Below are 27,579 nucleotides of genomic sequence, written 5' to 3' on the forward strand. Positions count from 1 at the left end.
TAAATCACAGATACTTAATTTGATAATTGATCATGCTTAAAAACTTAAGCAATACAGAGAAAGCAATGAGAATTAATTGGACAGAAAAAGACAAATTTCCTGTCACTCTGAAGTTGTTGTCTTGATTGGAGATCTCATTCCTTGTCTGGTAAGACAGCTTTGAAAGTCACAAACAATGCAAACAAATCCTGATGCTTTCTTGGCTAAGTGCAGATTTTTGTCATCTTTATAGATTAAATTTATCAGATTCAAGCTAAGACCTCTTGAGTATTGGCTATGAATTACCACACTTAGCCTTTAATCACGTAATTGAGTAATTTAGGTCCATTACTCAATCTATTCTTAGCCTTTTAGAGAATGTATTTAGAAATTTTACCATCCAAAATGTAACCCAAGGACAGCATTGGCTGTGTTTACAATAGTCTGTTGTGCTTATCTCGGCCAGCATATAATGCAGTGACATAAGCCCTGCAGAATCTTGCAGGGGTCAGATGGCCTGGAAACATACTGGAAATATGAGTGACTCATCCAGCGTTCCAAGTCTTCCTCACTCAGACCAAAGGAACAACAGCTTACATTTTTATGGAAGATGCCAGGATCATACACTAAAAAGATGAGTGGTTGCAGTGGGATGACATTGGCTGCCCGCTGCTCACCAAGCCACTCTATCGCTCCTCCTCCTCAGCTCGACAAGGGGGGAACAAAATATGACAAAAGGCTCATGGGTAGAGATAAGGACAAGGATAGCAATTACCATCACAGGCAAAATAGACTTGACTTGGGGAAATCAAACTAATTTATTGCCAATCAAGTCAGAGTAGGATAATAAGAATTAAGAACAAATCTAAAGGCACCTTCCATCCACCCCTCCCTTCTTCCCAGGCTCAACTTCACTCCCAATTTTCTCTACCACCTTTCCCCCCAGTGCTGCAGAGGGATGGGGAATGGGGTTTGTGGTCAGTTCATCACACATTTTCTCTGCTGCTCCTTCCTCCTCACACTCATCCCCTGCTCCAGCACAGTGTCTCTCCCACGGGAGACACATCTACCACGGGCTGCAGGGAAATCTCTGCTGTAGCACCTGGAGCACCCCCTCCCCCTCATTCTTCCTCGGTGTCTGCTGAGCTGTTTCTCCCACATATTCTCACTCCTCTCTCTGGCTCCAGTTGCTGTTGTGCAGCAGTTTTTCCCCCTTCTTACATATGTTATCACAGAGGTGCTACCACCGTCACTGATGGGCTCAGCCTTGGCCGCAGGCAGGGCCTCCTTGGAGCTGGCCGAAACTGTCTCTATCAGACATGGGGGAAGCTTCTGTCATCTTCTCACAGATGCCACCCCTGCAGCCCCACTTCTACCAAAACTCACATGAACCCAATACAGTGGTCGAAAGCTAAGTAGTCTTCAACCCACTCTTTTCACCCAAAAGGCAATCCAGATTTCTTCAGATAAATCTTCTACGGTACATTCAAATTATTTTAGTATAGGCCTGCTGTGATCTTGCAGACAGACCGGGATTGTCTCCATCACTGTATCAGGTATAGAGAGGATGGAACCTCTAAGACTACTTAAAAACATCTAAACTGTTTTCCTGTTCCACTGATTAAACAGAAGGCAGACTGTAGTCACTAACACAGGAACCATAATTTCCTTTTTTTAGATGCATGTAGGTATTTCATCTGTTATAACTCGATGCTTGTTCTGTGGTTTGTGGCTTCCCCGCCTAGTTACAAATGTTCTTGATTGAGCTGAATTGTGGATGTGGCTAAATATATTGTTTCCTCTTTCCTTGAATAATAGCTTCCAATGCTTCACTACAGTCTTGATATTGCTGCACAGCTCAGTACACTGTATTCAGGGCCAAGTAGGCATTTTCTTCATAGATCAGTGTTTTGAGGAATCTGAAAATATTGTGACTGGAGTTTTTCACTCTTGTCCTCAAAGAAAATATGACTTTTGGGGAACTGTTTTATAAAATGATCTTTGTTTAATGATAAGATATTAAGCATGACAAAAAGTTTTTTTTTTACATTAGAAATATTTCTTGCATTTTTGCACTTAAGACAAAAATCAAGTATTTTAAAAAAACTTTATGTTTCTCAAAGTTACAAATTGCTCTTTCTGTCATCAGGATCATTTTCCCTATCCCCATGCACTTGGGTGGAGCACATAAAAATATGGCTTCTGTAAACAAACAAGTTGACGAATTGCTTTGTCAACCACTAAAGAGAGCTGCAAGCACCATCACTCCCAACTCATCCAGCCTGCAAGACAGGACTGCTCCAATTGTCTCTCTTTTTGAAAACTGTTTATCTACCACAGAAACTACGGATAACTTTCATGAAATTTTGTAAAATTTTTGTCAGTTAAAATTTGAATTTTCTCACTACAATGGCAAGTTTAAATGGGAAACTTAAGGTTTTGTAACATCTGAGCTTTCAAAGAGGGAATTTTGAGTATTACCAACACACTTTTTACTTCATTAAGTTAATTCTGCCTTTCACTTAAACAGACAAACTAACTTTGCCAGTGTACTTCTTTGGCTAAAAGGGAGAAGATTATCTTTTATGAATGATTCCTTCCAAGGAAAGATTGATTTATACTTAAACTACTGGGTCCTCTCAGCAGTCAGTGAGAGATTACATTACATGTTCAGTTTATCACACATTTGTAAAGCTTACCGCACAGTAACAACTCCACATGTTCTACAACTGCAATAATATTTAGTTGCAGAAAATTCTTCAGTTTAGAGCCATCATAAATATCCAAAGTATACAGTTTTCCCGCATAAATGGATGGGCTATCACATGCACTACAGCTATACTGGTGCTGCTGCACAATGCAATTCCTTGTCCTTGGAAATGACCCTAAATCTCTTATATCAAAGCTGTTAAGGGTAGGCACTTTCAGAATTTCAAGTGCAGATACAACTATTGCTAGAAAGTATGCTTTTGGGTGTATGTTTCATTGCTACTAAGCCATCACAAAGTCAACACTGCTTTCATGCAGCCAGCTTCTTGTCTCACTTCACACAGACATACTCTCAAAAACACTCGTAAGACTTTTGCCAGAAAGAAGACTCCCACTAACAGCAAACAGATGTTGCTATTTGGCTTGCCTGCATTAAAATTTGAATAATACTATCAACAGAAACCTATTAAAAATGCTTGTCCAGCATAGTTGTGTTAAGCACAATACTTAATAGCAATTTCAGGACACCTAAAAATACTTCGTATTTTATGGTACTTTGAAGCATGCTATTGAATATCCTTCCCCTTTCATCTTAAACACTGCAAGGAATTGCGTAGCTGGTTAACTGAGAATACAATAGCCTTTGGACAGAAATAATCTTGCAACAGCAGTTGCTTGGAATGGACCAAACTTTTAATGAGGCTTCCCAAATGAGACCTGGTTGTCTCAAAAATGCTTTGTACTAAAGCTGGTTTATCCAAGGCATTCAAAGATCCGGATCCAGAAGGGTATAATTTCAGTTCAGCCTACAGCATGCTGTAGGAGTCACACACGAGATGCTGGAATGTTTATACAAACACTTGGAAGAGTATTTCTGTTCTTTTTCACAATATCAGCATGCAAAAGACAATTTAGGCAATATTGGGTGAGTACACTTTGCAGTCGTTCAGGTTATTTAGTCCACAGAGGGCCCAACCTTTTACACCCGTCAATTGCTAATCCACCCTACACATGTACAAGTAAAGACATATGTGCAGTTCCATAGGGTTTCATCCCATCACCAGCCCAGTTCTACATTTATTATGTACGTATCTGCCTAGGCAGGCTACCTTTTGTGGTGAATTTGGATTCTGTATTTTCCTTATCTCCCAACACCAACCTGAACTGTGATCATGTCTGAGAACCAGCAGATACAGGCTCAGGGAAATGATACTGCAAGGCAGAAAAAGCACAGGGTAACTCCTGGAAGTTTGCAAACCTACTCTTCACTGGCTTATTAATTCAAGATCTTATTAAATATCACTGCTTGGAGACTGCCCAGGGATAGCATTGACTCAAAGTACTCCCTGCCTTAAAAGTTCTGGTGCTTGACCCAGTTCTTACAAAAAAATATAGGACATCAATTGAATTCCTAACCTTACATTTCAGCTCACTAGCGACAGGACGCTTGTGGCTCTCAAAAAACTTTGGCTCTATAAAATGTAATAATCCAGCTTGTTGGCTGAGTAACTGCTGCTTCCAACAGCCCTGTTGGTAATGTTTACTAGGCCTCTCACGTGTGCAGTTTCCATGATGACAATGGGAACCTCATGTACTGAAGTGCCATGTCATTGGCAGCAGCATGGCAGCAGTTCCCTTCTCTCCAGACAGGTCAGGTTTTTTTTTGGAGACACTCCCCGGTAGTTCTTTCAGTTGCCACAAACTTGGCATCTTTTTAAAGTGTGGGAATCTACCCCCGGTCAGGCTGAGTGGGTACTACCTAACCCACTTCTGCTTAGTGATAAAGAGTACACCCCACCACAAGCCCTGCTCAGAAGGCAATTTAGGACTTTAAGAATGTAATTTTAATTTTTTGCTTGTTTATTGGGTAGAAATCGGTATTTCCTTTAACCACCCTTAAGAACAATTAATCAACATCTGTAAAGCCTGCCTTTTACATTGACAGGTTATGCATGTCTCCCAATACAGAATTTCATTCAGAAGGTCATTTTCCCCCTCTACTCTGCACTGGTGAGGCCACAAATGGAATACTGTGTCCAGTTCTGGGCTCCCCAGTTCAAGAGAGACAGGGAACTACTGGAGAGCGTCCAGCATAGGGCAACAAAGATGATTGAGGGACTGGAGCATCTCCCTTATGAGGAAAGGACGACAGAGCTGGGACTCTTTAGCCTGGAGAAGAGAAGGCTGAGGGGAGACCTTATTAATGCGTACAAGCATCTAAAGGGTGGGTTGAAGGAGGATGGAGCCAGACTCTTTTCAGTGGTTCCCAGTGACAGGACGAGGGGCAATGGGCACAAGTTGGAGCATATGAAGTTCTGTTCAAATACAAGGAAGAACTTTATGGTGAGGGTGACAGAGCACTGGCACAGGCTGCCCAGGGAGGTTGTGGAGTCCCCTTCTCTGGAGATTTTCAAGCCCCGCCTGGATGCAGTCCTGCGTAATGTGCTCTGGGCAATCCTGCTGTAGCAGGGGAGTTGGACTAGATGATCTCTAGAGGTCCCTTCCAACTCTGAAAATTCCATGATTCCTATGAAGGCTACTCATTGCTCCTTGATAATGTGATTTTGAAAAGTTGCTATTTCCCTCCAGGTTTTTTTGTAAGGGTACAATTTTGGCAAAATTTAATAGCTCTTGAGAGCTGATGGCACAGCTATTTTGCTGCATGAAAAGAGGCCTATCAGAAACTTGACTGTAGCTGAGTGATTTTCAGAATAGATTGCAGCCAGCTCCCAAATGTTACATTTACCCAATATCTGCTTTAAATCATACCAGCTTGCCCCTCTGCTATCTGAGAAAAGCCAGGCTAATACTGCTTCAAAGATCTCGTCCTCTACAGTAACATACCTGAAATACACTTTAGCTGATGAATAATCTCGACTCCATGTTTAATTCTCTTAAGTCTGGAGATATAGATATACGTATACTGTTGCATCTTCATTGTTTTAATTTCTCTTTCATGCATTACTAAAGACAAAATTGGATTGCTGCTTACATTCATCTACGGAAAATTTGTTTCTGAGTACTTAACAGAAAGAGACTATTTTCTCCACCAATGTATTCTTTGCTTGCTTGCTTGGCCACTTCACATGGGGTATAATCAAATCTTCCAGATCATTTCACAGGTGCCTAAATTTACGGTAACAGAAAAGAATGCTGCTCTCCAAGATGTACAGCACACATCACCCTTAGCTTTAGAATGCAAATATGGTCCTTCCTCTGCCAGCTGAGCCATAATTTCCTCCTTTTTCCTAACAGCTGTGACTTTGGGCCTCCAAGACGTAACCTTGATTCTCCTGCGTATACGAGGTTGATTTGTTAATGATCTGAGAATGTCTGGCTTGCCAGAGGACCTCCTCAAATACTTTAGCTTCCAAGGACAGGATGCTAGTCAATACAGTAACTTAAGAAAAAAGCTGTGACTCACTCTGGCTTCCCTAGCAAACTCAATTGAGAATGTTTTATTTCCCCAGTGCTTCCTCTAATTTGGAGCAGGACAACAATATCACAGATGGGCCAGTGCATATTGTCTACTGATTTTATTTTTGATGTAAGTATTTTGGAATTGTTATAGTAAGAAGTATTTTTTTTTCGTTTATAAAGAAATGAAATATCCCAAAGGACACCAGGAAACTGGTCCTTGGCCTTGGAATTGCAAGTGATTAACCACTCCTTTCAGACATGCTTATGAGAGTTGTCTGTGCTGGCTCACTGTAACCTACGTGCTCTGCAGTACGCTTGGAAGCCTCGGACAGCACTACAGGCACTGCCAATTTGTAAGTAGGACTGGACAACACGAGCATAAAACGCTGTCTTAGTGCAGTTAGCCCGTTATAAAAGCACACAATTGCCCACCACAGCTATTCCAGAGCATGCTCTTCTCTCCAGGCCTTGTCACAGATGCTGCACCCTTCTGCAGCCTACCCACAAGGGCACACATCTGCTGCACGGAGTGCCATTACGCGCTCTTGGTAACAGATCTTTGAGGTATTTTCGTTCAATCTCTAGTCAGAATTAAGTCATACAACTAAAACAAGCTGCTGAAGCACCGCATCCTTTCCCGCAACCATGCAGAAAACCACTTTACAGGAAAAGCAGAGGCAAATCCTCTGCCGTTATTATTTCCCTGTGAGACGATCTGTCGCCTGGATGGACCCCCACACTTACAAACCCTCCACCAGCTTGGCGGGGAGAGGCCCTGGAGAGCGGCACTAGGGCCAGGCTAGTGGAGAGCGGGCAGGGCAGCTGCGGTGCCCCACCGCGCTGACAGGCAGTTAACCGCCAGGCCAGAGTCGCGGCAGGCAAAGCCAGCGCTGCCTCCGGAGCTGCCCGGAGAAGAGGCCGTTGCCCCCGTGAGACCCGGTGCCTGCAGGGCGGCGCTGAGAGATGCCACTCGGAGCGGCCCACCGCCCCCGGCCAGGCCCCGCTGCTCTCCCGCCCGACCGCCCGGCCCGCCCCGGCCCAGCCCCACCCCCTAACGGCCGCATCCCGGCACGTGCCCTCCCCAGCATGCAGCGCGCGGCGCCTGACCGGCCGCGTCGTACGTCCGAGGGCAGGGGCGGGGCATCGCCCTCCCCCGCCCACCACTGGAGCGCGAGGAACGAGGGAGGGAGGGAGGGCGGGCGAACGAGCGACCGCGAGCGTGGCCGGCGGAGACGGAGCGGGGCGGGGCGTGAGGCTCCGCCCATCTCCCTCCGCCGGAGACGCCGAGGCGGCAGCCAATGGAGAAGGCGCCCGGGCAGGGCGGGAGGCGGGGCTTCGGCAGGCCGCGGGGCGGGGACGGTGCTGAGTTGCCGCAGCGCCGCCGCCGCCGCCGCTTGTAAACAGATCCCGCCCCACGTGACGCGCGTGCAGTACCTGTGCGGGGGCACCGGGCATTGTCCGCCGCGGCGGCGGGTCGATGACCAGCGGCGGTAGCGGCGACGGGACTCCTCGGCGGCGCGCTCCGAGCAGAGAGGAGGTGATTCCTCTCCGTCCTCCCTCCCCACCTCCCTGCCCGCTCCGGTGGGGACCCAGCGCATCACCCCCACCTCGGCGCCTTCCCCGTCCCCCCGCCGCGAAGATGGCTGATGGTGGGCAGTGAGGCGGGGCTGCGGGGAGCCGTTACCGGCCGGCGGGCGGGCGGGGGCGACTGACGGGACGGGAGCAGGGGGAGGGTGTGTGTGTGGGGAAAACCGTGCAGCGCCATGTCCGCCTTCGCCCTGGAGGAAACGCTGGAGGCCGACTGGGTGGCCGTGAGGCCTCACGCCTTCCAGGAGCGGGAGAAGCACAAGTTCGTCTTCATCGTGGCCTGGAACGAGATCGAAGGCAAGTTCGCCATCACCTGCCACAACCGCACGGCGCAGCGCCAGCGCAGCGGCTCCCGCGAGCTGCGCCGCGGCGGCCCCGCCGGCCCCGAGGCCCGAGCCGCCCCCAAGGCCGGCAGCCCCACGGTGCGCAGGGGCGCCCCGGCCTGGGGCACCGACTCCGGCCTGCCGCGGGGCTCCTCGCATCTCCGCGCCGAGGCTGGGCCGCGGGGTGCGGCGGGGGAGGTGCTGCCGAAGAGCCCGCTGCGCGCCAAGAGTAGCCCGGCCCGGAGGCCGCAGCGGGGCCCGGAGGCGGCAGGTGCCGCCGAAGAGATAGAAGTGCTGGAGCTGGGGAAGGAGGAGGCGGTGGCGGGCGCCGCGCCGTCGCCCTCGCCGCTGCCGGCAGCCGAGGCGGCCGCTCCCGACGCGGAGCCCGCGGGGGAGGAGTGCAGCTGGGCCGGCCTCTTCTCCTTCCAAGACTTGCGGGCTGTGCACCAGCAGCTGTGCTCGGTGAACTCGGAGCTGGAGCCCTACCTGCCCGCCTTCCCCGAGGAGCCTTCGGGCATGTGGACGGTGCTGTTCGGAGCCCCGGAGCTATCCGAGCAGGAGATGGACGCTCTCTGCTGCAAACTGCAAGTTTACTTGGTCCACAGCTTGGATACCTGCGGCTGGAAGATCCTTTCGCAGGTGCTCTTCACTGAGACTGACGACCCCGAAGAGTATTACGAGAGCCTGAGTGAGCTGCGACAGAAGGGGTACGAGGAGGTGCTGCAGCGGGCCCGCAGGCGAATCCAAGAGGTGAGGCTATTGCATGGTCCAGATATCTTCACCTTAGTGTTACCTTTTCCTTACTCTGTGACTTCTGATTTAGCTGTTATCTCCAGCTGCTCGCCTCTACCTTTGCAGAGTCGATGAAACCATGGGACAAGAAAAGTATGGAAAAATGTCTAGTTTTTTAAAAAAAAAAAAAAAAGGCTTTGAAAATCTAAGTGAGAAATTGAAGCTTAACCTTTCCAAGGTCTCTAGGGCCAGGATTTAAGAATGTGCAGATTTCCCTAGTCATCTGAGTGTGGCTCAGTAATTTTTTTTCTGTGCAATCAAACGTAGGTGTTTGTGAACAAGGATCTGATGGATTTGGCAAGTTTTCACTCCCAGATTTTTGTTCTTGCATTGCTTTGCATCAGGATATGTTGGAGGCTGAGTTTTTCTGTTTAATGGGAGCAGCAACATGTGGTGTTTATTTTGACAGTACAATTTAGGCACTTGAGGCCAAAAAATTTTAGATTCCTACAGGCTCTGGGTGCTGAATCTGGTATTTCAAATGAGATGATGTTTTCCAGCAGAATTGGGAGGAACTAAAGCTTTTGTTCAGCTGGTAAGTTGGTATTTTAAAAATCACACTGTCCAGTCCTAGCGAGTATTTACTGCATTGCTGTTGCTAGTGTCTGACAAGACTTGGATGTTTCAGGTCACTCCATCTCTCTTTCTCGTACCATACTACTTAGATGAAAGTAGTTGAGGAGGTTCTACTAACTTCTGGTGTCAGTGTGTGAGAATCTTTTCACATCTTTGTGGACTGAGATACGTGAGGATCCACCTTTTTCCAGGGAAAAAGAAGAATATTACACTTGTTTTTATGTTTTGGTGGCCTTGATCCAGAATATACCAGGATCTATCTAGTTGAGACTATGTGTATGAGTCAGGATATGGATTTTTTTTTTTAATTATTGTTTTTGCAAACACTATCTAAAGTCTATTGTGTACATATCGGTCAAGTTTGGCTGCTTCATCTGCCCGCATATATCCTACCAATGTTGTGTGTTCAAAAATGTGTGGTGGTGAATGTTTTTTCTTGGTGGAGTATGAGCATATCTGCTTGCTGTCTGTTTTGGTGGCATAGTTTTGAGTCTCTGTAGGATTCGGGTTGAGCTTTTCCTTAGTGACTGGAGTTACAGAGTGTGAGAAAATTGTTTTATCGGTGATGAAATCATGATAAGGGCATCCAAGTGTAGCATTGTCAGATACAAATTTATTTCCAAACTGTTGTGCTAGGATATATCATTGTGATATTTCTTTTTTTTAATTATTTTTTCATGGCTATTTAAAGGTCTGAATTAATCCTTGTTATTTTGGTATGCAACTGGTAATTAGTCTGATAGTCTTCTGCAGTAGTTTTAGTCCAGAGAATATGAAGCATGTTGTCTTCTGCTTTTCTCTCTTAGACTGCATGAATGCTTGGGAGCGTGTGCTTAGGTTGACTTAGCCTTCGTCTCAGCAGTTTTTATAGGGAGCTGAGCAGGACAGGAGAAGTTCCTGTTAAACATGTGGAGTTGGGGAACTGGGTACCTAACTCAAAGCATGTGGAAACACTAATTCCGAATTACTGTCCAAGAGCTACTTGTTTCTTGGAGAATCTCAACTTCTATTGTGTTAGCACTGGCACTGTAGGCAAAAAGTAAATTGGTTATCAATAGGCCATGAAAGCGTTATTCATCAAGACCTCTAAACTACAACACCTTATTCTCTGTTAATGTTCAGAACTTGGTGCTGACAAAACACAACCTGTTTGTGTGTTTGACTACAGTACAACCTTTCTTTCCCATGGTAACAAATCTAGTAGCGCACCTAAAGTCAGTACGGCTGTACTTCTGTCACTGTCAGTTTTGTAAATTGATCCTCCTTTAATTAAAGGTAGTTCATGTTTAAGAAAAGAGACCAATCGAATGACCTGCTCTTTCCCTTTTGGCTCTCAGGTTTCTCTTTTCCATACCTGTTAGAGGTTTACTTGGTCCACAGGAAATGTTTTTCTTTTAAGCAAATACTGGTATCGTTTGTCATAGGCGAATGAAGCAATGGATGATGGGTACTGCTTGGTATTTCTGAAGTAAAGGTTTTTCATACTTTTGAGAGAGCCTACTGAATCAGTGTTTCATCTCTTACTTTAATTTACTTTTCCGTTTGTGCTTTAAGTCTGCCTGTTAGCTGATTCTGCCTGTTAGCTGATTGCAGGAATGTTGGGTTCCTGCAATTTCAAACAACTTTACTTCTTACGAGAACTTTTTGGGAAAAGGGGAAGGGATTAAGCAGCACTGGCAACCAAAATGGTGTGAAGGAGCATAATGAGTGCGTCTTTGTTAATGTAAAATTGTGAAAAAAAACAAACCAAAACAAAAAAACAAACCAACAAGTTTAGATCTCCAAGATTTTGGCTTAACATTTTAAAATATGCCTCTGTGGTTTATAATTATTTAATAGATCTCTTTTTTTTTTTTTTTTTTTTTTTTCCCAGGACAAACTCCTCTGTGCAGTTAAATATTACTTGAAAAATGCTTGCAGTTTCTGTTGATTATATTCTTTGGGGTAGAGAAGCAAACTGAGCAATAAAACCTCTCATGTTCGTTGTTTCAGCATCCCCTACTTGGCCATCTGTTGCTTTCCATAAGTTACACACAAGCCAGTTTATTTTCGCAGCAGTTGATAATTGTTGCTCTTTGTATTAGGCATTTTTATCTCTGTCTCAATTACAAACCTTTAATAAGCCAGAAGATTGCTGCAAGTAGAAACAGATCCAAGATGAGGAAGAAAAAGTAGTTGTAGAGGAACTGTATGACCTGAATTAATTTCTTCTGCATAATTTGCAGCTTTGAAATAGCACATATTTTATTTTGTCAAATAAAGCTATTAATTCTGGAATAGCTTAGGAATTTAACTTACGTTAATTTATGTTAGCGTGAGAACTTGTATCTAAAGGAGTAAACATTGTTCTACCTCCTTTTTGAAAATGAATAAACACTTGTTTGGAGCCATTGTTCATTAAGTTTACGCCTGTTTAAAAAATTCCTCAGGTGCTGAACTACAGGTCTGAGCTACCAAATGGAGACATGATACAGAATCAGTTAATGACCAGATAAAAAGATGTTACTATTTCATTAGAGGGGATGACATTGAATCCGTATTTGGGATTGCAGCTTCTCGGACAGTATTTCCAAAATCTTAAACTTGCGTCTAGAAGGCAGAAAAAATTCTCCTCTGTACTCTTGTACAGTTTCCTGTCTATGTTCCTCCCCATATAACATGGGGGGAGTTTTTCTATGCCAAGTGTAAATTTTTCTGAGTGTAGTAATATCAAAGATAGTGTCATACCTCTTTGTCAGTGCTGTGTTGGCAAATGTTGAACGTAGTCACAGTTTTGCTGAACAAAAAGTGGTGTTAGTATAAACTATGATTAAAAGGGTTTGGTGGCTTAGTCACACCAACAAACATATGCCATTGTATGCTTATCCTTTTACTTGCTCTTGCCTAGTGAGTTGTGTTTGGGAAGCCTATCTTTACATTACATGCCTACTTCAGCATCTTTGAATTAATGGTACTTGTGCATCTCTCTTTTCCTTACAGCTCTTAATTGCCATGGCAGTCTGATATTTGGCAGGTGATAGCCTATAGGATCTTGAATGCCAGTTATAAAACTAGTCAGAGACTTGCTTTTGTTTTGTTGTTGCTCTGTAAAATCTATGAATTCTAGTATCTGATTGTTAAAGACCATTTTGCATCTATGTTCTGTGTGTTCTTTTGAATTGCTTTAATAGAAAAGTTCAGAAACACTTTTTAGTGATGATTAAATTCGGAAGAAATTTTGAGAGCATCTTATTTTCTGTGGCTAACCCAAGACTGCCTTGGGAGTGAGGACCTACTGATATTTTTAATCTCCTTCTCCTGTATCGTGGAATATTTTACTAAGTACCAGAGTAGCTCTAGAGACTTATTTTATGTTGGTTAGCTTAATTTTCTTTTGATTCAAAGTGTTAGAAAGGTTAAAAAAAAAATAACATAGAAACCTTCTATCTATTTTGTTACAGTAAAAAGTTGTATGAGAAGAAAATGTAGGGTTTTAAACAGGTATCTGTAATCACTTTATTTGTTTTCTTAACTCAGTATATATACATTTTTTTAAATGACTTGCACAGTTTTAGTATGGAAGTATTTTTTGTTTTCAGTGAATGAAGTATGATTGTCAAATCGCACAAATTGGTAAGTAATTGATTTGGTTACAAATCATGGGATTTCACGTTTGTCACTTTGCAAGGGTGCTGGCACGTATTTCTGTTTACATCAAAAAAGGTAAATAATATCCATAGGTTATTCTTTTGTTTTGTTGAACCTGTTCTAAAATTTTAAAGAAAATTAATATTCAGGATCATCTCAGTAACTAGGAGAACTTTATTTCCTTGCTTTCCACTATGTGCATTCAGTTCTAAAGTAAATGTGTATATGGTAGCTAGTGAGGCACTGTACCAAAAATTAAAGCTTTCCAGAGGTAAGGTGACCTGTTTTTATTCAGTGATCTACTGCTAGGCGTAGTGTGATTTAAAGAGAGATTTTAATGTCAAACTTGTAAATAATGCAAAAGTAAATAATATTGAACGCTACAAAGAAGTATTCAGTGTTTCAGTACTAAAAAAAAATACTAGTGGTAGTGTTTCCATCAAAACCTATGTAATATCTTTCTATGCAAGAAGCAAAGAAAACTGGATCCTGTGTGTTAACTGCAATCGCTAAGATTTAGAAGATATATAAGGTATCTCAGCAGAGAAGAGAACACCGGTTCAGATTTAACTTTAGGAGCAGAGAGGATTAAAATAAGACGTACTGTGGATTTTTTTTTTTTACATGAATAGTGCAGAGTTAAGACTAATGCTGAGCATTCTGGAATTCAAACCCAACCAATCAAATTTTTGTTTGAAAGCTTCTTCGTTATTTGTAGTGTTAACACTTGTTTCTAGTAAAACTGTTTTGATTGACTTCTGAATACTTTGTTAAATAGGCTATTTAAGTGCTGTACCAGTACTATCATTTAGTACTAAACAAAATACAGTATGTCAGCAGCTGTAGGGCATGCTCTGTAGAACAGGTAAGTAGTCTCTCAAGTTCTTAGGAGACACATGGTAGCAGCACTCTGGCTAGTATTGCGTTGCTGTCCAACCAAAGATATTTTCTTCCTTGTCAGCCATCATCTTTTTATTTATCTCATTTGCAGCTGGAGTCATTAGCAGTTATTTCTGGTCATTACAGACTTGTCCTAAATTAATAAATAATTTAAGGGCTTGGCATTTTAGGCTTTGGAAGTTCACACCTGACTCATTCTGCAAGCATCAAACCCAATAGCAAGGATACTGCAATACATTTTCAGATAACCAGAATTAAATGTGGAGTGGTTCCTGGGTCCCCTTTTCTGCAAATAATAAAAATGTGAGTCATATGGATATTTTGTTTTCAGTGTTTCAGTGAGTTCCTGAAATGTGTTCTGTATGTATAAATCCATGTTACAAGTTAACACTTGATGATGGCGTCTGATACTGCTGGAAGTTGTGGGAGTGAGGTACAGAGGGCTATATCACTTGGGATTCTTGGACCCTTACAGTAGTGAGGATAACTAAATTTGCAACAGCTTAATCGTATGGTGGACTTACAGTTGCTGAAAGCCTAAGATGTGATTATATACCATTTTAAAATACATGCTTTAAAATGGCTTCTGGGAATCCCGCATTTAAAGGACATTAGACCATATTACTGTAGTATTAGCTTCTCTCTTTGGTCTCTGTGTTAAAAGCTTCTAAGTCTGAAACAAAGTAACAATTTACCTTTTCATTGAAAAATCTTATCTTTTATCCTTCTTCCATTTGATATCTTCCTGCGTAAATGTTTTGGTTTTTTTTTTTTTTTTTTTTCTACTTCCCTTCTGCTTTACTTCTGTTTTACAGGTCACAAATTGTTTCAGGGGTTTATAGACTTGTGATCATAGGTTAATTAGGTGTTGGGTTTTTTTTTTTTCAATCTTCTTGTGTTGTCTCTTTTCTAGTCCCAGTAGGATACTTGTTTTGGGTTTGAAGCTTGGTTTGTGGTGTTTTTTCCTTTTTTTCCCCTTTCTACAGTGCATTTATGACATATATATGTAGGTAGACTTCATGCATTGTTTTATTAATGCCTTGTTAAGTTTCACAGGAGCTATATGAAGATGATTAATACTACTGCTGTATCTGAAAATAGCAGAATGCTTAAAATAACTTACATTTCTTCAAAACATGTACAAATTATACATGCACAAAGAAGGGGACATCTGCTTGAAAAATTAGGTCTTCCTTGACAGAACTTAAGTCTTACATGAAAAATAAGAGTACATTTTGTAGAATATAGCAATACTGTTCAGTATGACCCTTAGTCAGCAAGCTGAGACTTAATTTTTAGAAATGGAAGACAGCGGCTTGTCAGTCTCATAGTTTATTTCCTTATTCAAGTACCTGGGAGAAATAAAAGGAAATAAAATACAATATATCCTCTGTTTCACTGTCTGAACTGGGAATGAGGAACAATTTATGTCTTGTAGTTGGGGGAGTATTCTGCTGATGAGATTACTTTATTTTGTATTCCCCTTCAAAATTTTAATTTTTTTTTTCCCCTATGTGTAGAGATAGCCATTCCTCTATATTTTTGTGTTTAAAGTTTTTCTAGTTGATACGCAGTTGCAGCATATTCATATGCCGGAATAATTTGAACATGTGTACCACCTATGTAATAAACACTCTGTAATCCATTATGCTCATCAGGATTCACAGTTTACTTCATATCTTAGCTTTTAGAGATGGTGTTGAGTTGTCTTTTCATGTTTGCCTTTGGCTTCTTGCATGTTTTCTCTCATTTTTTCCAGCATTATTTTCTTTCTCTTCAAGTAATTGTCCTGCCTTCAAGTTGATACCTTTTAAAACTGCTTAATCCAGTAACTTTTCTCTCCCCTCTGTTTCTGGCTGGAATGGTATTACGCAGGCAGGTTTAGAATTTGAAAGCAGATTCTTCCTAATCATTTCATCTTTTACATTTCTTGCTATAATATAACAAGGCGCTGCTTACAGATAATCAGTGAGGTTTATGTTGTTCTTTCTGTATGTGACTGTTGCTACCACAGAGGTGAAGAAGGCACTGAAAAGCGGAATTTTTCAGAAATGGCTGGGCGTACCATTTTCCTCTTTGGGGAGGTGCTTTTGAGGATCCTTTTTTTAATGTTACTAGCAACATACCATTGCAGTCCACCAGGAAATTGCTATTATTAGGAAGAGTTTCAGTCAAAGTGGGGACTCAATCCAACTAAACATACATCTGCAAAACCTTTTTATCTCTTGAAAAGATAAAAAATTAGCCATAAGAAGCATGATAGGGAAAGAAGGAAGCTATGATGGGAAGAGTGGGAAGGAGAATGATGATACTCTTAAGATGCATATTGACTAACTCAATGATCTTATATGTGTATATATATCTGAGCTGTTGCTTAGACTGCTATCTGCTAAATAGGGGTTGGCAGTGGAATAAGGTAGGATTGTGGGATGTTGAGCCTGTTGCTTTAGCAGTAGAGAATATCTTCCTCCTTTGTTTTCTCTGGAGAAGAATCAGCTATCAAAATTTGGTGATGCCATAATTCTACTGTGGGTAAGTCTATAATGCTACAATGTTTTGGGGTTTTTTTTGTACCGTACAAAAGCAAGAGAAGAAAATAAACATGAATTTAACTCTATAGAGGAACCTGCACCTAAAACATGTTCCGTGATTTTTGGGCAACTGCAGTACTCAGGAGCTGGCAATAATATAACAGTTACGTTGTTTCTTCTCTCTTTTCCAGAAAACAAACAAACAAAACCCCACTAGTTAAAATAACTTGGCTTTATTTTTAAACTATGCCAGAAGTTATTGTTAATTTGCTATGTAGCAAAAGCTTCTAAATAAGACATTCTGCTGTTGTAAACATTGTCCTGTGTTAAAAATTGTCCAGAAGTTTTGGCCTGCTGCTGATATTCAGCATTTTATTGCTCTGGGGAAGGGGTGTATGAGGCTAACAGCAACTGTAGGTTTAATCATGTAGCATATACTGATCTAGATTATAAGACTAAGAGTTTTTGAGGAAGGGAGCCAAAGTTAATATACAGTGGAACAATTTATTTGAATTACTCGTACATCTTGCATAGTACTAACATCACTGTAACCATTCAGAACAAAGATCTTGGATAGTTTGCTGAAAATCCCTGCTTTAAGTGCAGTGCTGTTTAGTAGCAGACATGCAAGAATACTTTAAGAATGGTGAAAAAAAGAAAAATTGTTGTGCCCTTACAGGAAGTAATAGTATGATTTTATCAGAAATCTGGTGGTGCTCTTTGCTAGAATACAGGTTAGTCTTTAAGAATAATTGTTGAAGCCCTCACATAACTTAAAACAGGATTATATTAAAAAAAAAAAAAAAGGGGAAAATAGTCCAAATTTGTTGGGCAGGAGAGCAGGAGATTGGATGATCTCATATTGTCTTCCAGTCATAAGCTGTATAAATTAATAAAGGCAATGTGTTTTTGTTTTAATTAGTTTGATGTTGAAACTTGCCCAATTTCCATTTTCTGAAGAATTTGGGCCTGAAATATAAACCAAACCATTATTAGTTTGTCTGAAAATTTAATGAAGAATTTTAACGCATGGGGGTATATGTTAACTTGAAACATCTCCATTAATGTTTCTTTGTTTACTGGCTCTTCCTTGTCAATGGTGTCCATTATTCACAATAACCTTATTAGGGGCTCATTTGTACAGTTTAGGTTTTACTTTTGGATTAACTCTTCTGGTCGTAGGCAGAAAGGTAATCCAATGTGCACAGAGCTTCTTCCCTGGCAAGCTAGTCTTTGGAAATCATCATCTGGAGCCATTCAGAGTAGATGTAAATAGAACGCTGGTAGTGTATCTGCCTATGAATCTGTTCACCAGTTGCAAACATTTTTGGCAGAGGTTATTTTCAGTTAAAAACCTTTTACTGGTAAGACCCTATCTCTGGGTTTCATTTCTATCTATTATTTTCTGTTCATGGTATTTATATAGTAAGTTATCAAATGTATGGTTGGGTGGGTTTTTTTGGTTATGTATGGGACAGACAAGCAGTACACATTCAGAAAAATGTGTCAATGAGCTGCTCCTGGAAAGGTGTTATAAAACACTTCCAGTCATTCAGCAACCTTTTTTATTTTTTCTGAAAGTAAATTGAGTACCTCTGCTTTCTTAAATGATAATAGAAATTTTTGTTTGTTTTATGCTACTGTTGTTGTACTTTCCAAAATGCATTTGTAGACAAATGTTTATATGACCTTTTTTTTGAAAAAGTGCTGTGATATTGGTGTGAAGGAGCTGGATGTTTTCTTTTTCCTTTGAAAAATGTTGTTTAAATAATCAATTAGCATTTGTTTGCGATGACTTGCAGACAGTTTATGTGGGTCATCTAAAATTAGTAGTGGCAAAACTTTTCACATAACAGCATTGCATCATGACTTGTTTTCAGCTACTTTAGAGAGGGGGTATTGTAAAAGATTTTTCAATAACTTAGAATCAGGGATTATTATGTTAGAAGGAACCTCTCTGGGTTTCCTAGCCTAATCCCATGCTTAAAATACTACTAGTTTTGATTAGGTTTTTTTTTTTTTTTTAACCCCCAAATTTTAAATAACACTGTGTGCTTTATATATTTTCAAAGGAAATTTAAAAAGTAAATGTGTTAATAAAGTTGTGAAACTTTTGAAGGAGAAAATCCATAGGTCAGTTTTAGAAGTTTCTGAAAGTTTATAATTTTTTTACAAAAAGCACTGTGGCTTCAGAGCCCAAATTCTTCAGCCTTCAGTAATGTGATATTTGTTTATAATCCTCAGATGTCAGAATTTTAAATTGTACATTTTGTCACTTAAGAGTAGTATAATTCAGCAAAAAATCCTTATGTGGGAGAAGTTTAAAAAAATCCCAAACCACTTGCAAGATTGGAGCTGTTCTGGAAGAGTTGAATTAATAGGTAAATGGTATGTATTATTTCAACTGTGTTTTATCATGCTGATTTGTCACACATAGATTTTATTTCTCCATAACATTTAAACTCTGTATCCTTTCCCCTTCATTTCTCCATGAAAACAGGAACAAACCCAACCCAAAAGGGTAGCATCACAAAATACAAGTCTGTGTTTGCCTGATACTAATATAAATTGCTTCTGTCTGAAGTGTTGTGCTGTTATGAAAGTGATTTAATAGCTTGTTATTTTAGGGACATGCTTTAGTGGTGGTTTTGGCAGTGTTCAGTTTATGGTTGGACTTGATGATCTTAAATGTGCCTCCAACCTAGACAATTCTCTGATTCTATTTACATGACACTTGCTGTTAGAGTAAGAGGAAAAATAGTGTGCATGATACAGGATTTCAGGAGTTTCTCGATATCTTATTTAGCCTTTTGTAAGTAATAGTGGGCTGTAAAGGTGTTCTTTCTGTTGGGCTTTTTTGGATGTTGTGTTGAACTTTTAAATACACCCCTCCCCACCCCCCCGTTATATTAGCTTAGAAACTTTAAAAATTGCATTTAGTCATGTGTAATGCTGTTTCCTTCATAGACCTGCCTTTCCATGACTTCACCTTTGTATAAGGTGCTGTAGAGGTTGAAACAGTGTTGAAATACACCAGCCTTGAGAAATCACACCGAGAGCCATTTGAGTTAACTGTCAGCTGTCGTCTAGGGCTTAAAAGCTGTTCATCAGTGTTTGAAAGGGGCTGAAGAACTGGATCATCAGCTTGCTAGTGCTGAAAGGCAGGGATACTATTGCTTTCTGTCCTTCCCGCTTCAGCTTTGTGTTCCTTCCTGTTGAGCTTCTCTGTCCTTGGGGTGTGCTGATTCAACTCAGTAAACGTCAGTAAATTAATCCAAGAGAAACTACAGAAATAGCTTTCTACCAGATGCTCAGTTAGTTTGTTGAAGGGTCTGAGAATACGAAAGGCAATAGCAGTGGAGGAAGAGGGCCCCTGAGAACAGAAGGAACAAGGAAGCGGGGTGGAATTGGAAGAAGAGAGGGAAGAGGGGATGGGAAATGTGATCTTCTTTCAGTAGGAGCAAGCCATTAGCTCAGCTCAGCTTTAAAACATAAATTCACATGTACCAGTGTTTTGAATCTGGTATTGTCACAATGCTTTACTCGCTTTGAATTAGGTTTTTGGAAGTCTAATGTTAGCTTTATCAGACATTCGAGAATATATGCTACCATGCCAAAAGCATTGAAAATCTGGTAAGAATACTAATTCAATGTGTCTGATAGGATTCCCATGGGCTGAATTCAGAGTGAAATTGATGATACCTCTTAATTTTTTTTTTTCTTCCCATCAAATTTTCACCTTTTTTTTGAAAAAGAACATGTGCTGTCTAGCGGGGTGGGTATTTGGCTAGGCCTTTGTCCTGGCATTGCAAATGTTATACAAATGATTTTAAGAGTAGCATTGTTGTAACTGTTAAGTAAATGTATTCATTGTGTGCAACTATTAGTTTGTTTAGACAGTTGTCAGTTTTGGGGGTCCTGAATATGTTTTCCTGATTGATAGCGTAGTTCAGAAGCACAGAAGAAGAGGGTCTGTGGACCAAAAGTTGTCTTTCATAGCACAGCATGAACACTTATGTATGTTCTCAGTCTTCTGGCTTTAGTGTTTTTGTTTTTCTTTTATTGGACTCCTGCAGAAAAAAATTTACTTAGAACTCATTAGGACATGTGTAAAATAAGGTCTTTGCCAAGCCTTCAGGGTTAGGTGTGGCCTAGAAGTCATCTTGTTCAGAGTTACCATGTTCCAACTGATCAATGATTCATGACTTTATCTTTTAGTTATTTTGCCCCTTTCCAAAGTGAAGGCATACCAGAGTGCCATAATGACTTTGAAATACGGTAAACATCTATTTTATTCATCAAATTACATTACAGTGTAAATACTTATTTCAGTGTTACTAACAGCAGAAAAAAGCCTAGCACTCCTGTACAATGAGCACTCCTGTGCAATTAGCCCTTTTTTGCTATGGTTTCAGTAGCTTATTTGTGGCTGTGCTCTTCTGAGTAATACACTAAATTCAAACAAACACCTGATTTTTATAGGCATTTGGCATGAGAGCATAACTCAGAAGTGGCACAGCCGTATCGCACAGTAAGGTAGGGTGATCAGATGAGTACCATCTTAAAATATACGCAACTTTACCATGGTATTACGTTTGTCCTTTTTACAGAAAAGGAGAAGCTTAGTTTTTAATTGTTTACATCTCCCTCATGAGCTTTCAGAAGGGATCTAGTGTGCCATACATTGTTGTCAGAGTTGGCAGCTTTAAGCCTGAGCCTTGTGATATTCCAACAAGTTATATATATACATGCAGTTCTGCTGAGACATCAATTTAGAATTTTGGGTGGGAGGAGAGAAGTTGCATTGTTCAGTAATGATGCATACATGGAAATAATGTTTTGGCTCACTTCGCTACATTAAAATACTACTTCAATTTTTCTTGCACAGTTCAGTTCTCTTCCTTTTCTGTGGACTTGTATTACAGGTAACGTATTGAAATGAGGCGCATTTTGGTAGGCAGTGTAAATGAACACGACAAAAGTGATTGCTGCTGTCCTAGCAGCAACCTAAGTATAAGTGATGATAACTGATATGAGTGAAAAGAAGTCAGGTAATCTGCAGCGTGCTGGTCTTACCCTTCTGGTGGGCTGTCTTGTAGCGAGTTGAACTTGGCCACCAGGTGCCCACCAAGCTGCTCTATCACTCCACTGCCTCAGCTGGACAGGAGTGAGAAAATATGACAAAAGGCTTGTGGTAGAGCTAAGAACAGGGAGATCACTTAGCAGTTACACTCACAGGCAAAATAAACTTGACTTGGGGAAATTAAATTAATTTATTGGCAATCAAATCAGAGTAGGATAATAAGAAATAAGAACAAATCTAAAGGCACCTTCCACCCAACCGTTAATTCTTCCTAGGCTCAACTTCACTCCCAATTTTCTCTACTTCCTTGCTCTCAGGGGTGCAGGAGAATGGTGATAGGGGTTGCAGTTAGTCCATAACACATTGTCTCTGCCACTCCTTCCTCCTCACACTCTTCCATGCTCCAACGTGGGGTGCTTCCCACGAGAGATAGATCTACATGAACTTCTCCAATGTGGGTCCTTTCCACAGGGTATAGTCCTTCAGGAATGGACTGCTCCAGCATGAGTCCCCTATGGAGTCACAAGTCCTACCAGCAAACCTGCTCCAGTGTGGGCTTCTCTCTTCACTTGGCTACAGGTCCTGCCAGGAGCCTGCTCCAGCGCAGACTCTCCATGGGGTCATAGCTTCCTGGGCACACCCACCTGCTCTGGTGTAGGTTCTTTCATGGGCTGCCAGGTAGATATCTGCCTGACTTCCATGGGCTGCAGGGAGACAACACGCTTTACCATGGTCTTCACCACGGGCTGCAGAGAAATCTCTGCTGTAGCACCTGGAGCACCTCCTCCCCCTCATTCTTCCTCGGTGTCTGCTGAACTGTTTCTCTCACATATTCTCACTCCTCTCTCTGGCTCCAGTTGCTGTTGTGCAGCAGTTTTTTCCCCCTTCTTACATGTGTTATCACAGAGGTGCTACCACCATCACTGATGGGCTCAGCCTTGGCCACGGGTGGGGCCTCCTTGGAGCTGGCCGAAACTGTCTCTATTAGGCATAGGGGAAGCTTCTATCATCGTCTCACAGATGCCATCCCTGTAGACCCCTGTTGCAAAAACCTTGCCACTTACACCCAATACGTCTCTGCACACGTTTACTGAGGTACATAGCCTCTCTGCATCTTAAAAGACTGTTTTAAATAGGATTTAAAGAGGAAAAATGTGTCTCACTTGATATAAGAAGCTCTTCAGAGGGCTGGAAGACACATCTTATGGAAGTGGTCCTTTTTATTTCTTGTGTTTTAAACACCCTGTGTTCTACTTCCTGATACCTTTTTTTGGTTTTTGTTTTGCTTGCATGTGTTTGCAGTTTGTTTCTTAGAGTAACTGCGAACTTTGAACTTGTTTGTTATGTGTGTTTTATGTGGGTGTTTGGTTTGAGTATTTTAATTAGCTCAGTCCTTCTGTAAACAGCCCTTCAGAAGATTCCCCCAAAATCCAGGCAATAACCTTTGCAGTGTATTGGCATGCACTTCTTTATCTTCAGAAGCCTGGTCCACTCAGTAGGTGGATGATTGCTTTAAGTACCAATTATAAACTGTGTGGTTTCCAAGTAAGTTTAATATGGCAGTCACCTGTTTGTATCTTCTTTTAATCTTAAGGACTTAGATGTAATGCAGGTTCCAGCACTTCTCATGATGGGTAGTGTTACCTTATTTGTTCATACTATCCCAACTCTGTATCCATCTGTTGTATTCTCTTAGGTGATTTTGGCCCCAACAGTAAAATGTATTTTAGGTCTGTATGAGAGAGTCAGGCTTTGGTCTGTTACTGGGGCCTTCACCTGCTAAAATAATGCAAATGGTCTTTTTGTATAACAAAGGTAAGGATTGTTGATGGCAATGCAGCCACGCAAACCAGAAAGCCAAATGTCCTGGCAAGGCTTGATCTTTTAACCACAACAGGTGACATAAATAAAGGACTGTGTGTGTAAGAGAGAAAAGCAGTTTACCTATAGTACAGATTTCATGTACTTGAGACTCCTGCTCATTACCAGGACATGTGGGAGTGTTTGCTTTTAACAATTTTTGTTTGTGTATGTAAAAATAGCTTAAAAAGAGAGAGAATAGAAACATTTTTAAGCACATTCTGAAATAAGAAGCTGCAGTCTAAGTGCAGTTGCTAACATTTTGTGTCGAAATTTTATGTACTTTGGAGCTTCTCTCAAATTCATTGTCTAGAGCTAATTGCAGACTATTGCAAATGTATCAGCAGGAAGATTTGGTGTTTTAGTCTCAGGACTCCTGTTCAGTGGAAAGGGTGGAGTATCTGAAAACTACTCTATCTGCAGTACTGTACTTCTCTCTTGAAAAAAACTATCTTTAGTTTTATCTGTGATCTTAAATATGCTGCTCCAATTTAAAAAATCTCTAGAATTCATCCTGGAAATGGCAAGTAATACTATAAGGCTTCCAAGAATCTAAATTCATAGGAAAATGTGGCATTCTGTAATTACTGTTATTCCAAAAATAGGAAGAAGCTTAGGAAGAGACTGAAAAATATCTTTATGACCTGTTTTAGCTGAAAATGCATATGTGTCATATTGCAGTCTTTTTATAAAATACACAACATAAAATAGGAATCACAGGGAAAATTTTGGGAGTAATAGCAGAGGAAATTTAAGACTTGACTCTTCGCTGCTTAAATCAAGCTTTGGATTATGCACCCAACTGAGGTCAACCCTCACATAATTGAACTGTCTGCTGTTATGCTTTTAGAGTTTTATGGACAAAATATTTAAAAAAAAAAAAAAACAAAAACAAAACACTGAAGGCAGAAATAGCCTTTGTTTATATAGTTCAAATATATGTGCTATTAAATTGAAAAAAATGTATTTCCTGCTGGTTAGAGTCTATCTGCATAATAGTTCCCTAAAATATATGAATTCATTTAGTTGTGGACAATGTAACATCTGTGAAACACGATTCTTAAAATAAATGCAGTATTCAATGGATGTAGTGCTAGTCAGGCCTGTACAGGATATTACTCTACACTCCTCCACCCACTTCTTTAAATAATATAATTAAAAAATTGTGAAAGTAAAAAATTCATACTGAGACTGTTGAAGTAAATGAACAGTAACACCAAATGTCTGTGCTGGGAATTAATCATGAGTGGGGCCTAAAACATGCCACAAAAATTGTTCATGATTTTTATGCTAACAGCTTGAAAACTGCATAGTTTTAAGGTATGAGGTTGGTTTAGGCATTTTGCCAGCTTAACCAATGTCTCCATCTTACTAAAAGGTATTAGCTGACTTTTCATGTTTCTAATGTAGTGTATCATCTAGGTACTGCCTGTGTGAAAATTGGAACGTACACAGTTAAACTACCTGTGAGTTTATGGCAGGCCTGCTTTGCCTTATGGCATTATTAATTCAGTGGATTCTGTGCTAGACTCACTGTTATTGTTATCCGATAGTCTGAATACTGTCTGGATGATGGCCAGCTAAAAAAAAAATGCTTCAGCTGACTGATCCAGAACAGGAAAGCTTCCATCAGACTGCTTTGTTGAGCAAAGTGGGAACAGTCCTCTATGCAGACGGCTTAGCACCATCTGTCTCCTCTGTCAGTCCCTTTAGGACTGGTGGCAATAAAGCAGCCTGGAGTCTTCATGAGGCTTACAAGACTGTCTAGAAGCAGAATCAAAGCTATCGGTCTTCTATTCATACCACACTGTATTGGTGAAGACTTGGTGTTTGGTAATCACATCAGTTCCAAAAAGTGAGAAAATAGTCTGCCCCTTCTGTATTCCTTTAAACTGTGTTTAGAGAATCATAGAATTGTTTAGGTTAGGAGAGACCTTTAAGATCAAGTCCAGCCATAAACCAAGCACTACCAAGTCCACCACTAAACCATGTCCCTAAGTGCCACATCTACACGTCTTTTAAATATCTCCAGGGATGGTGACTCAACCATTTCCCTGGGCAGCCTGTTCCAGTGCTTGACAACGCTTTCCATGAAGCCATTTTTCCTACTATCCAATCTAAACCTCCCCTGGTGCAACTTGAGGTCATTGCCTCTTGTCCTGTCACTTGTTACTTGGGAGAGGAGACTGACACCCCACCTTGCTACAACCTTCTTTCAGGTAGTTGTAGAGAGCAAGAAGGTCTCTCCTCAGCCTCCTTTTCTCCAGGCTAAACAACACCAGTTCCCTCAGCCGCTCCTCATAAGACTTGTGTTCTACACCCTTTACCAGCTTTGTTGCTCTTCTTTGGACACAATCCACAATCTCAATGTCTGTCTTGTAGTGAGGGGCCCAAAACTGAACACAGTATTGGAGGTGCAGCCTCACCAGTGCCAAGAACAAGGGGACGATCACTTCCCTAGTCCTGCTGGCTGTGCTATTTCTGATACAAGCCAGGGTTCTATTGGCCTTCTTGGCCGCATGGGCACATATCATAACTTGTAATTTCAAATGCATGTCGTAATTTCTCTGTGTTGTTTGTCCAAACTGGATTTTTTCACACTTCTTTGCTTTCTTCTACCTCTCATGTGACTTTTAACCCAAGTGAAATTTGAGGCAGCAACTTTATGGTGTTGATCTGACAGGACAATGTAATTCCAATGTGCTTTTGAGCTGGTTTGCAACCTTTGTAGAAGAAAGTTAGTGTTCCGATCTTTTTCCCCAAAATGCTGTCTGAATGAGCCTGTAGAAGAACTTGTTAATAGGTGGATGGATGTAACGGGGCTGTATGTAACTGGCACTCACAAGTTGGTAACCTTCCTACCTGTTTTGAAGAATATAGCTATTCAGATGCTTTTTGGTCCAAACCAAGTAAGGTGATGCTCTGTGGTTTACACATCAGTTTTCATGTTTTGTTACATGTTTTCTGGCAACTGTAGTATAAATGAAATTTCATCACCATTTGCATTCAGGAAGGTCTTCATTAGGCACAGGAAATTGATTCTGTGTGCATCGTTGCCTTAGGAAGGAAGAATGGTTGCTTACCTTGTGTTAATAGTTTAAGAATACATATATTCTGTATGAATAACCTGCCCTCGCTTGTGTTTTTTTTTTGTTGAGTGTTTTCTGAAGGAGATGAGGTTTAGGTTTAGGATTGGGGTAATCCCAGCAGCAGACCAAATAGAGCTGGATGTGAACAAGAACTTGAAATGATGCCCATTGATGTGCAAGAATGTAGTTATAATTCATTACTTTATTCATACTGTTTCCAGTGATGGACATGACTTTCACTGAACAACTGACTAGTTATAAATAGATGCTTGCTTTTAATGTCTTTAAGATGTCTTTGTACTATACTGGTGGTCATAAAATTGAAATGGTCCTTTATTTCCTGGCACTTTCACTCCAACTTCTGCAAAATTGTGACTGTTGTCCAGAATATCAGGACTATTAAATAGGCCTTAAGAATGGTCTGTAAAGGGGGGGAGCGAGGAAGCCCTGCATTGTATTTTTGTCTTTTTTTTTTTTTTGTTGCCCTCTAGTATTTGCATCCTAGTAGAATAGTAGGGTTTCAGGATGAAACAAATGTGTAAACTTATTTAATTTAGATATTTAAGGTACAAGTAGACTAAGCAACTAAAAGGAAATTAAAATTACAATGTGCTGTAGATCTGCTGCTTATAGTAGAGACCCTTCTTCCAATGGGTGGCTTGAGATGAAAGGTTTGGTTTTTCAGTACCTTGACAGAGGGGTAATAACAGCTTTGGGAATGCAAGGGGTTTGTCTGATAGTGCCGGGGGAAGTATGAGAAGGCTTGAGTATGGCAATTTTGTTTATAGGCACTAGCAACAATCAAGAGGAGCTGAGGAAGAAGTTGGCTTTATAGACTAGATGGTTAAAACAGCTAGTGGACAGGAATAGTGCATGAAATCCATAGGGACTTAGGGCTGAAGCCCAAGAACATCTTGGAATGACTTCTATCCCTATAATTGTAAGTTAGATTAAAGCACTACCCAGTACTCTCAGTAAGAGCTCAAATGCCACAAAATATTACGTGCTGCTGGAAGTCAGCAGAAGGGTGTAGCAAATGACTTGGCAACAGGAACAATTTCCTAGGTGAAATTGTTTATGTAATGCAACAAACTGCCTCATGC

General features: G+C 41.0%; 1 protein-coding gene across 1 annotated transcript in view; it reads left to right on the forward strand.

Annotated features, from left to right (window-relative positions):
* Positions 1-7,871: 7,871 nt before the first annotated feature.
* JMY (junction mediating and regulatory protein, p53 cofactor) overlaps positions 7,872-27,579 on the forward strand; it is a gene marked incomplete at its 5' end in the record, with an annotated part of 61,656 nt that continues 41,948 nt past the window's right edge. Inside the window, one exon of the mRNA XM_082497689.1 lies at positions 7,872-8,768. Coding sequence (XP_082353815.1) covers positions 7,872-8,768 — 897 coding nt within the window. The remainder of the gene's footprint in view (positions 8,769-27,579) is intronic.

This window comes from Vanellus vanellus, assembly GCF_965231255.1.
Source record: "Vanellus vanellus genome assembly, chromosome: Z".
NCBI lineage: Eukaryota > Metazoa > Chordata > Aves > Charadriiformes > Charadriidae > Vanellus > Vanellus vanellus.